Source organism: Nycticebus coucang, chromosome 1, assembly GCF_027406575.1.
Source record: "Nycticebus coucang isolate mNycCou1 chromosome 1, mNycCou1.pri, whole genome shotgun sequence".
Classification (NCBI taxonomy): domain Eukaryota; kingdom Metazoa; phylum Chordata; class Mammalia; order Primates; family Lorisidae; genus Nycticebus; species Nycticebus coucang.
The window spans coordinates 18,323,379-18,336,235 of NC_069780.1; the positions used below are offsets into that span (position 1 = coordinate 18,323,379).

At 39.7% G+C, this 12,857-nt stretch overlaps 1 protein-coding gene across 5 annotated transcripts in view; it reads right to left on the reverse strand.

Moving 5' to 3' along the window:
- Positions 1-12,857, reverse strand: part of FAM13A (family with sequence similarity 13 member A) — a 310,218-nt gene that overhangs the window by 257,925 nt on the left and 39,436 nt on the right. The window contains exon 1 of one of the 5 annotated variants that reach the window (XM_053606166.1): positions 11,624-11,676. The exons of 3 other annotated variants lie outside the window; for them this stretch is intronic. Coding sequence is in view for 1 of the 2 variants with exons in the window: in XM_053606119.1 (XP_053462094.1) it covers positions 10,619-10,693 (75 nt within the window). In the remaining variant the exon portion in view is untranslated. Of the gene's footprint in view, positions 1-10,618; positions 10,806-11,623; positions 11,677-12,857 lie in introns of those variants that run through there. One more of the 5 variants, XM_053606119.1, reaches the window with a different exon arrangement.

Sequence of the window (12,857 nt, forward strand, 5' to 3'; positions counted from 1 at the left end):
TTCTTTAAAGTATTCCAGACACAAAGTGTCTAACCCTGCCTGTATATGTTTATATACATACACAGAATGAGCAAAAATATGACAGAAATCTAATTTGAAAATTGAAATGGGCAGTATGCAGACACTGTACTAGTTTTTCAATTTTTACAAATCCTTGACTTTTTTCATTAATAAAAAATTTAGAAAGTGGGCAGCAACTGGGGCTCAAAGGAGTAGGGCGCCGGCCCCATATACCGGAGGTGGTGGGTTCAAATCCGACTCTAGCCAAAAAAAAAAAAACCGCAAAAAAAAAATTCAGAAAGAAACAGGGATGCCTCAAAGAGACTCTCTGCCAACAAAAAGTAATACTATTTTTTGACAGCACAAGTAGGAGGGAAAGAAACATGTTCTCTTTACATTGCTGTTAATTTTTTAATTTTTTTTATTTTTTACATTTTTTGAGACAGAGTCTCACTCTGTAGTAGCCACAGTTCAAGTGCACTGGCATCATCATAGCTCACTACAACCTCAAACTCCTGGACTCAAGTGAATCTCCTGCCTCAGCCTCCCTCTAGCTAGCACTATAGGTGCACACCACCACACCCAGATAATTTTTCTCTTTCTTAAAGAGACTGGGTCTTGCCAAGGCTGATTAGTGATTCTTTTTAATTAGTTTAAAAGAATATTTTTCAGTCATGTGTATTGTAATATCTGTCCTACCTTGCTTTTGGCATTTTAACCTATTTATCATATTTGGGTTTATGTAGACATTTTAATTATTAGGCAGAAAAAATTCTTTAGGGCTTATAGGTTTGTATCTTCTTCAGAAAACCATTCCTTGATCCCCCAAAATGATTTTTTAAATGTACACATGTACTCCAGTATTCTTATGAGTTCACTTGAAATGTATACCCTGATCCATCCATAATTGAAAGTGTAAGGAAGAAACCCAGCTAGTTATTTTTGTCCAAGTGGCCAGCCATTATTAAATTGATTCAATTCATTAATTTTAATATTTGATAGGGTAGCCCCTCCAAACTTAACATTCTTAAGGGAGCAGCTGAAATTATTCAAAGTTGGAATAAAATAAAACCTTATAAAATCTTTTCCCATAAACCACTCATTTTGAATGACAAATTCAAAAAAATCTCCAATCTGCATGTTATTTATATCAACATATACATCTTAATTATAAAACTAATATAAACTTAATTATACCATTGCTTATTGCAGTATTTTTTCTTAAGCCATTATACATTAATTCATATTTATAGATAATAGCTAAAGTAGTCTTTCTTATAGTTTCTATTTCAGGAACTACCAGACACAAGCTTCTTCCTTATCTCTGAAATTTAATTTCCCTAATTCAGCTTAAAGATTTAGATCAAATCAATCTAACTCTTCTTGTCTAAACATGGTCTTCTCTACCCAATTAACTCATTCTTTCACTTTTTTTTTTTTTATAAAGACTGAGTCTCACTTTGCCACCCCAGGTTAGAGTGCCATGGTGTCACTGTCCACAGCAATCTCAGACTCCTGGGCTCAAGTGATCCTCCTGGATCAGCCTCTGGAGTAGCTTGGATTACAGGTGCCCCCCACAACGCCCCGCTAGTTTTTCTATTTTTAGGTAGTGACAGGGTCTCACTCTTGCTCAGGCTGGTCTCCAATTCCTGAGTTCAAGTGATCCACCCACCTGGGCCTCCCAGAGTGCTGGGATTACCACGGGTACCTGGCCATTTTTTCACTTTTAATGCTGCTTCCTGCTGGTCTGCATTTTCCACAACTGTCACTAAAGCTTACATACTGTCATCTGCATATAAACAAAAACCAGTCCTCATATCTGACTGTGCTTCTGGAAAATTGATCCTAAAACAACCTAGATTCTAGTAACTTCACCCATACTCTCTAACAGCCTCTTAACACTAATCTCTGTGTCACTGAGCACATGGGCTGAATAACCGGTTGTACAGCAACCCTCAAATTCCTATGTTGAAACCTAATCTCTAATGTGGGGATATTAAGAGATGCGGCCTTTGGGAGGTCGCTAGGTCATGAGGACTCTGTCCTCATGCATGGCATTGGTGCTCTTGTAGAAGAGGCCCCAGGTAGCTTATTCATTCCTTCTGCTATGCGAAACACAGCTAGGAAGCAGAGAGCCCACACCTGACACTTCATCTGCCAACAGCTTGATCTTAGGCTTCCCAGCCTCCAGAATGGTGAAAAATAAATTTCTATCATTTATAAATTACCCACTCTAAGGCTTTTTCTTACAACAGCCTGGACAGACTAGCACCGTTTTTTGTTTGCTTTTTGAATTCTGTGTAACAGAGATGAACATTCTATTTGCACTACAGATTTGCAGCAGAAAATATACATAATGCTTTTGTTTGCCTATCATTAACCTAGTCTTCCTCTATAATATCTCATAATTGGCTTATTGTGGAGAGAAGAAAAAGTAAATATTTAATCCTGTTCGAAGTTCGGTTTAAATCCAATAATACAAAGAGTCTCTTCAGATCATAGAGTTCCTTTCACTTTATTTAAAATAAAGTAGAATAAACATTATTGACAGTATTACAGAAATCAACTCAAGACAAGACACAGTAGCCCGCCATAAAACAAAGGTAATGTTTTTATGATGCTACACAGCTTACGATGCATTTTTACATTATTGTTTGATTTGGGTTTCACAACAATCTGACTGAAGCTGCTATCATCCCTGTTTGACAGGTGAGGAAAGTGAGGGGGGTAAGCAACTTGCCCAAAGTCAAACAGCCAGCAGGAGGCCAAGCTAAGACTCAAGCAAAGGATGTCTCCTGCCCTCAAATCCTGCCTCATTCTCTTTCATGACAAGCTTCTGCGAAACAGCTTGGCACTGCATGAGAAAGTCTATTGGTTAAGATGTTTTTGACTTCAAGTAATTGAAATTCCAGCTCAAAGTGGCAAAAATCATATTTATTTTCAATCATAATAATGCAAAGGAGGGCGGCACCTGTGGCTCAGTGAGTAGGGCGCCGGTCCCATATGCCGGAGGTGGCGGGTTCAAACCCAGCCCCGGCCAAAAACCACAAAAAAAAAAATAAATAAATAATAATAATAATGCAAAGGAGTTGAGGGGAAAGGAAGACTCCAAGTTGTGGATTCAGTGGCTCCGGGATGTCACCACTCTTTCACCATTCGTTTTGCTGTATAAAGTCTTCAGCCATGGGCTGCCTTCCCTCTTAATCCATCAATTAGATGTCTGCTTGCAGTATCTGGGGTGAGTAATTCCTTGTAGGAGAAAGATTGTTATCATTCCATGCAATGTTTCTCTTACTTTCCAACTACCTTTGCATTTAGATGGGAACATATGACTAGATCAAAGCAATGAGGAGAAAGGAAGTTAAGTCACTTCCAGGATGAGATACATCAGCACGTGTACCTGATACATCTTTTTTTTTTCTTTTTCTTTTTTTTTTAAGCACAGTCTCATTCTGTTACCTTGGGTAGAATGCTGCGGCATCATATCTCACAGCAACCTCAAACTCCTGGGTTTGAGCAATCCTCTTGCCTCAGCCTCCTGAGTAACTGGGACTATAGGCACCTGCCACAAGGTTCGGCTATGTTTTCTATTTTTAGTAGAGACAGGGTCTCTCTTGCTTAGGCTAGTTTCAAACTCCTAAGTTCAGACAATCCACCCACCTTGGCCTCCCAGAGTGCTAGGATTACAGGTGTAAACCACTGTGCCCGGCTTCATCCGTGTCTTCATTTCCTGATTAGAACCTTGGGAGATTCATGGTCACTTGTTAAGATAGCAAATACTTCATTGAATGAAAGCAGCTTGAATTCCAGAGCTGGAGGACAGCTCTGTCAACCCGTGTTACACTTGGATCAATTTGTGCATAAACCTTTGTTTCTTTGAGCTGCTGCAATGCTAGAGTTTCATTGCTGGGGCACTTGGAATTAGTCATCCTGCCTACTGCAGATGACACGCCTACCTGAGAGAGAGCCACACACTGACTAGACTGCACATCATCGGAGATGGAAAAGATGGGCACAGTCTCCTGAATTTACCACATGCAGTTTTATAGTAACAGAATTCCTATGCTAGTCGCTTGGAGACTCGAAAAAAAAAAAAAAAAAAGGACAAAATATTTGTACTTATTTTGCTAAATGTTGCTAGATGGAAAATTGAGCAATTTTCACAAAAAGTACCACCAGAAGATAAAATGCCTTCATAGGCATGTCCTTGGCTTCTTGAAGGTCTTCAAATGACCTAATTAAAAATAAAATACACTTAGGTATTTGCTAAATTTAGGGCATGACTTACTAATTATGTATTTTGTTTTTTTCTTGTTGTTTTGAGACAGTGTCTCATTATATCACCCTCAGTGGAGTGCCATGTTGTCACAGCTCACAGCAACTTCAAACTCTTGGGCTTAAGCGATTCTCTTGCCTCAGCCTCCCAAGTAGCTGGACTACAGGCACCCACCACAACAGCCAGCTATTTTTTTGTCATTGGTGTCATTGTTGTTTTAGCAGGCCCTGGCTGGGTTTGAACTCACCAGCCCCACTGCATGTGCCATCACCCTAACCACTGAGCTGAGGCACTGAGCCATGACTTACTGATTATGTTTTGTGCAAACATTAATTTAACAACTACAATAGGCTAGCCCTGAGAAAGAAGCAAAAGATTCAAATAAGACACGATACTTTTTGTCCAAATTTTATAGCCTGCTAGTGAGATAGACAAATAAATAGACAATGTCAGGGAAATTTAACAAATAGTCAAATGCTACTTAGCTACTCTCAAAATACTCACTGTTCATTAATGACTAAAATCAGAGTACAGTGACAAAAACCAAGACTTGCCATGTCTTCCAGGCTCCAAACAAAGCCTATGTATCTTCTAAAACTCTAAATAAAAAAGAACAGATTTTTATAAAAATCAAGATATTCATCATGGCATTTAGAAAACCTAACTATAGTCTATGTGGGATGAATTTGATACCAAATACCAAACTAGGAACTACAAAGAAAATAACTAGCATGGTTTTGAAACTTGAACTTAAGTATTTTTTTTGTTGTATTATTTCAGAAAATTTGATTCTGCTAAATAGAGACGAAGAGAAAACAAAGAGGAGGACAGATACAACAACGCATAGATTACAGGCCAGGAAGTGGCTTGGGGGACTGTCTTGGTCTGTTCAGGGTTCTATTACAAAATGTAAACTGGATGTGCTTATAAACAACAGAAACTCATTTCACATAGTCCTGGAGTCTGGGAAGTCCAAACTCCAAGGTGCCTACAGATTCGGCACCTGGGGCAACTGCAAAGTAAGAGACCAGTGTGTGGGGGAGCCCAACTCAAGATGTGAGGATGTGCTGGGGTCCATCTTCTGAGGTCCCATGGGCACCAATGACAGCAGCCCCCCCTCTGAAATAGCTCTGTCTTCAGGGCCCATGCACTGAAGTGACAGTTCTAATGATTTCTAAATTGTCTTCATAGATTATTGTTCCATTATCTTGGAGAATAGTTCCTGCTTTCTGCTGAGATGGTTGATCCATACTAATTTCCTTATCAAAGGGTGGCTTGGCCACACTTTTGGTGATCCCACTCAAACCCCCTTCAACCAGTTGCCTCCCTCTTTACCATATGAATAGGTGAAAAATTTCCAGGTCTTTTTCTGCTTACTTTCTGTTTAACACTTCCATCTTTAAGTAATTTCTCTCTTCTTACATTTTACTGTAAGTAATCAGAAGAAATCAAGCCTCTACTTCAACATTTTACCTAGAAATATCGAATTTCATCATTCACAAGTTATACCTTCCATGAAACACTAGAACACAAACATGCTTCAGTCAAGTTCTTTGCCACTTTATAGTAAGAATCATGTTTGCTCCAGTTTCCAATAACATGTTCCTCATTTCCATACGAGATCTCACCAAAATAGCCATCGCTGTCCACATTGCTACCAACATCTGTTCAGGATTACTTAGGTCATCTCTTAAAAGATTGAGACTTTCTCTAGAAAGTCCTTTTTTCCCTCCTGAACACTCACCAAAATTGCCCTTTGCAGTCCATCCATAACAATGTAAGTTTTTTTTAGCATGCACGTCTCGAAATTCTTCTGGCCTCTACCCAATTCCAAAGTTTCTTCCATAATTTTAGGTATTTGTTAGAGCAGTGCCCCTAGTTCTTAGTACCAATTTCTGTCTTAGTCTGTTTGGGCTGCTATATAAAATTACCATAAATTGGCTGGCTTGTGAACAATGGAAATTTATTTCTTGCAGTTCTGGAGGGTGGGAAGTCCAAGATCAAGGTGTCAGCAGATCCACTGCCTGGGGAGCGCACACTCCTGGTTCATAGATGGCTGTCCTTTTGTGGTGCACTCACTCCTGCAGAAGAGGTAGGCTCCTCAGCCCCTGAGGAGGGTACTAATACCATTTCATAAGGGCTCTGTCCAGATGACCTAATCACCTCCCAAGGCTACACCTCCAAATACCATTAACTCTGGGAATTAGGTTTCAACATATGAATTCTGGAGGGACACAAACATTCAGTCTATGGCAGAGACATACTTGATATAAAAATGAAGTACAGATAAAAGGACCACGTAAGCACCCAACATTTACAAGGTATCAAATATTCCTCCCTTACACTGCTCACCCCATGACTATACCCATTTTGGCTCCCTGTGTTCTCTGTCTGAGATATTACTATGCAGATAAAACTCACAGCTGTACAGTAGTATTATAAAATTACAATTATACTCATGGCTATTTGTCCCTGATGAGAGAGCAAGCTACATTAGTTCCAAACATATTATTGCATTTGCTGTGCCCCTGATTCATACTCAATACTGGGTCCTCAAAAACATACCATAGTCAGGTAAGGCTGAAATAGCAGAGAAGGCAAGAAGGGCAGAACCTCAGAACATTAAGTAACACAGAATTCAGGAAGCGTGGCTGTTTCCTACCATTTCACGGCTGTCTAAGTAGGTGAACTTAGCCCCCTCCTTCTCCTCTTGCTTCTTGTATTTTAAGTTGATTCCATAAATTCTGTGACTGGACTATTTTAAGTTGGTACATGACCTTTTTGTAACATGACCACAAGTTCCTGCTTGCCCTATAGGATATGTGGAAATGTGGGAGGTCGTTGATAGGACCAGGTAGTAAGGCAACAGCAGTAGAGGCCTCCAGCTAAAACAGAAAGGCCTAGAATGCCCTAGAAATTGTCAGCACCAGCAAGAACTACAGCTAAATCAAAGCGATGGGCTGTTGAACCCTGTTAAGACCAAGAGAACTGATCCACAAATTCACTAGCCACAGATTTGATACCTGAGCTCACCCACAAGTCATGACAGCCAGAGTATAAAAATCCACACACATGCTTTCTTCATGAGGTGCATGTACACATCTTTCCTCATCCACTAGATCGTGCAAACTACCACTGTAGCCCACAACTCCTTAATATGCCCAGATGCCATCTGGATAGAACAGGAGGGGCAGAAAGTCTGAAAGACTCAGGATTCGCCTGAGAGGACCAGCGTCCTCCATCTGTGACAAGTAAAACTAGAAGAGACTAAGATAATGTGGTCCTTCAGTGGCAACTATAACTTCCCACCCTGCCTGGGGATGGGTAGTTTACTGAAGAAAAAAAGATTTGTGACAGGAAAACAGCTACATTTTCTCTGTATATACAAATGGTAATGTAGGTAAATTGTGAGCCCATTACAGTAGTTCTAGCAACAAAATTCCAAACATTATCAACGCAGGGAAGAGTTAAATAAAAGGAATGAGGAAGAGCAAGTGGATTAGACCATGGACACAGAAACTGAGTACAACTGAACCAATCTGCATAAACACAGGCAGACATGTGCACACGTGCACACCTGCTATGCTACAACCCTTGAAACACACACACACGTGATATTTCAGGATGCCACCAGGTATCACAACTATCTAGTACTCACTATTTTGTGTGATGAGTGACTATTTCAGTAGCAGGATTCTTGACCAGCTACTACATATAAGATGAGTTTAAGTTTGAGAAGTCTGAAATGTTGGAGATCAGAAAATGATATCCCCAAATACGGCACTTTGGCCACATCCCGAGTGCTTTGAATTGAAAGGCTTTAGAAATAAGCCTCAGAATTGAGATCTCCGACACCTCCCTCCACTTCCCCACCACCCCATCCCTTCTGATCTTCCTTCTTTCCTGAGTTCTAGGAAGGACTCTCCCTTGTAATTTCCTTACCTGACAAAGGAAACATCTTTCCAAAGGAAATGTAATAGTCTTAAGATCTCCTCACTAGGAATCTCATCAAATAACTGGAGAAGATGAACCATCAGAGAAGAGATTAAAAATTGTCCTTGCACACAGACGGACTTTCATCTATTCTTCTGAGGCAGCTCGAAGAGATTACCTGGGAGACTTTATCTGCATAATAACACAGCCTTTGTTTACAGTGAAATTTTATCCCTCACCTTCCCCAGAGCTCAGAGGAACTTTGTCCCAGGCCACTCCTCTTTGGGCCCATTTATTCTCCTTCAAAATTATTTACTACTTCTTTAAAACTATCTACAGTCCTCTACTTCCCTCTCACCTGTGAAGATGGTGTTTAAGCCTCAACCATCTGGCTCTTCTTTGAGTCTCATAAATGTGGGATTCGTGTGTCCACATTTGAAAGCCTTTCCTTCCTATTAATCTATTGGCAGTCAATTTCAGGGAACTTTCAGAAAGAATGGAAAAGAAGTTTTCTCTGTGCCCCCAAATGATCTAAAAAGTATCTATGAATGTGTGGCTTAATTCTCAATTTTCGGCCAGAACATTAAAAATTCTCCAAAAGCTATCTTTTCCCAGACATGGTACACTGCAACCCTTGAAACCTTAAGCATTTCCTCCTGCAGTAAAACTGGGGCAGAAAAAAACCATCCTTAAGTTGAAGGGTAGAGATGACTAAGAATTACTCAACTACCAGAGTGAGTAATTTCTCAAACTGTGATTTTTATGTCAACCTTAAATGAAATTGTGTTTGTGTTTTGGATATAAATTAAGGAAAATGATGAAGCTTCATACATGAGTCAGCACGCATTTCAATCAAGGTGGAGGTCAATGTATTGCAGGCCCAGGGCAAGCCATAAGGCTCTAATCAGACAGTCAGAGATGACAACAGCTCTGCAAGACAAATAGATTGAGCTGCTGCCTCCTTCTCCACATTTTCAGTTCTTTTTTATTTTTTTTGTAGAGACAGAGTCTCACTGTACCGCCCTCGGGTAGGGTGCCGTGGCGTCACACGGCTCACAGCAACCTCCAACTCCTGGGCTTACGCGATTCTCTTGCCTCAGCCTCCCGAGCAGCTGGGACTACAGGCGCCCGCCACAACTCAGTTCTTTTTTATAAAGCTAGAAAAGCAGAAAACTTATCTTTGTACTAAAATATAAAAAAATCAGTATTTTACACAGAAATAAGTCAGATTTTAAAGGAAACTCTTTGAAATGATAAAAGGATAACCATCTGAAAACCTGGATGCGACCAGCCTCAGGGGTAAGAGGAAGACACAGATTGGCACACAGGATGCTGAAAAGTTGTGGGCCTGGGAGTGAGGAAATCATCCTCCAGTTTTATTGAGAACATTTAATCTGTGGGGATGGCCCTCCATCTGGTGACCATTCAGTGTCTATGTACCAAAAATTGCCCAGATACTTCTGGATATTTCAGGATGCCACCAGGTATCACAACTATAACAAACTACAGCTCTTTCTAAAACTCAAAACAGGCAAAAACAAGTGAGCACTTAATGAGTCGTTAAGGTAAAAATAAAGAAGATATTTCTCATTTAGTACATCTAGGGACAAATAAAATGTGCCCATGGAATACAGTATCAATTTGAAATAGAAATATATGTAATTTATATATAAATACATGTATTTCCTATGTAGTGAAATAAAAATTTAAATTACAGCATTCTGTAAATTATGTAATTTACAATTATCATAAAAGGTTTTACATAAGCATCAGAATTATTTAGAAATTCATGAATTTCCATCCTAGAAATATGCACATTTTCTGATAGATTTCATATCAGTTTTGTTTCTTCATGTCATTGTACTATAACAATCAGAAATTTCCACAGTTGATTGAGGATTCACAAATAAATAAACTAAGCTTTTCCACCATTAGTTTTAGCAACTCTGCTAAAAGAGAAATTCTAGAATTACTAAAAACAAAAATATGAAATAGAAAAATGTCATACGTATATTCAATGCTTATTTCGATTCTTTCTCAAGCTAGTCACAAGATTTTCCCAATAACTACAATTAAGCATTCCTATTTAACTCTTTAGGAACAAACAATAAAGCCTACACCACTTCAGTGTGCTCTACTTTAAACCAAGTTGACTTCACCGAATGCAGTGGGCATGCACCTTCCTGCACCTTTTTGGGAAACCGAAGAGCACAGAAACACTGAATGTTACCCCAAATCAGGTTTAATACCCATCTGAATAGTTAGGGGTTTTAGTAACAAATCTTAGCCCACCTTCCTAGGAAGGAAAAAATAAGTTACACAAACATCTCATGAAAACAAGGAGGGCAAAGGCCTGTCCTAAAAACTGGCAGTTTCCACCACACAAGACAGAAGAAGGCCTGTACTTACACAGATGGTTAGAGCTCCTGCCCCCATTCTCTCAGGAAGCGTCTGGAAGAACTGATGAAGACAAGACGAAAACATTCAAATGACAGCAAAACACTAAAATTCCATTCAGCCGATACGCTTTGATTTTAAAAGCAGTTCCCAGCCCAAAGCCCCGGCAGTGAGCTCAGAGCAGCTCCGAACGTTTTAGGAAGTCTGATTTTGCTTCTTGTTCGGCTAAACCCACATGGCTGGGAGGACTGCCTGGAGATGAAATTTGATCCACTGCCTCGGCGTTGGCAAGTAGTGGGAGTCATGTGACACAGGTCTTAAGTCGCTGACATCTTTTTCTTAAACCTGACTTTCCAGATCCCACAGGTGGGCTGCTGCAGCTCAGAGGACTGCCAGCCACCTGGTGGTATTCATTAACACGACTGACAGTGCAGAAGGGAAAGTATAAACTTGCTTCCTGATCACTACTCGGCTCTAAGAAAAATTTCCACGTTCAAGCTCAGATTTAAATTTGCAGGCACATTTCCTCATTTTTCTGAGGCAGTTTTCTCTTCTACTGTCCCCTAGAAACCACCTACATTCTACCAGAATTTTCTTCCTTCCATCTTTATTCTAGCAGAATTAAATGAAAATGCTGTGCTTGATGCAGCTGTTACTGCTCCTAACTACTTTCAAGTTATCTTATGCACATATAATATGATAAATATAATGGCACACTGCAAAATCAGCCTCTAATCCATCTTTCTATAATAACTTTCTACTCTATATACTGTGTCATTAGAAAATGTGATGGATTTTACAATTAACAAATAATTGAACTGATAGCTACAATATCCATTTCAGAGGTAAGCCAGAAGGAAAGCATCCTATTTTTATTTTTATAACCTCTTTTTCTGCCAATTTTCAATATATTTGGCATACTTAGAGTACGCTGACTAAATATTACACATAAAGTGTCACTTGCCCCAACTTTAAAAAACATAATATACCGATACCAAAGTCATAATAAAGTTATACCTGAAAGAGTAAAGCAAAATCAGCTCCCAATTCTTCCTTCCCATCTAATATTCCTTGTTCATCTATAGCCAAGCAGCACCACCTGCAGCAGAGCCAAGACACAATCATGTTAAGCAAAGCGTAGGACCGAGTACGTTTATTTCTATTTATACCTGTAAGACGTTCAATAACACAATCCAAATTATCATAAAAGGGAATAGGGTTGGGATAATGAGTACAATCTCCATTCCAAAAAAAAACAGTTTCTACTTGTACCTTTACATAGATTTTATCACATATACTTCCCATTCAACCATCAGAAAACTGGGCTGATTACTGAAGAACAATATCAAAATAGAACCTTTTCTAGTATCTAAAAAAATGTGTCCTCTTTTTCAGGTAATACTAGTATTGTAGATCCATCATGAAAACTGAAGCCTAAAGATTAATTACCTATAGGCCCATCACTTGACATCATTCAATCAATATTTTTGCTGACATCGGGCCAAGCCCTGTGCTGTGTGTTGGACACTGACACCTTTTCTCATGAGTAATCCAATGGGGAAAGGCAGGATTAAAAATAAACAACCCTTCATGACTAGTAAGCACAGATAACGAGGTTCAGGACATACTGCCCCAAAATATGACACCTTAGCATATTGAATAATTTAAGCTACAGGAATCTGAGAAAACTGTAGAGACAGGAAGGCCGCTCTCAGCTTCTCCCTTTCTCTCCTGAAGCAGGTCACAGAACTTAGGATTTTCTGAATTCCCTCTGAAGCATGTCGTAAGATTCTGATGTGAGAGGTGCCCTCCCTCCATGAGAGGAACATCCTTATCTCTGAAGAGGGGGGTCACGGAGAAGAATCTGAACAAACAGGCCTTGCTAAATTCCCCCAAGTTTTTACCTTTAGATTCTACACCTTTTTTTTTTTTTTTATGCAGTTTTTGTCCAGGGCTGGGTTTGAACCCGCCACCTCCGACATATGGGGCCGGCGCCCTACTCTTTGAGCCACAGGCGCCCCCCCCATCAGATTCTACTCCCTTTGTGTTTCTGCCATATTTCTACGTGACTGTCTACTCCTCGTTAAACTGAGCATGAAAATACACCGGTGTCACCATTTCTTTGGATCTTCATTTCCTTCAGAAAGCTCCTCTGACACATAGAATTTATTAAATAACTTTGTATGCTTTTCTCTTCTTAATCTGTCTTTTGCTCTAGGGGCCTCAGCCATGAACCTAGGATAGGTGAGGA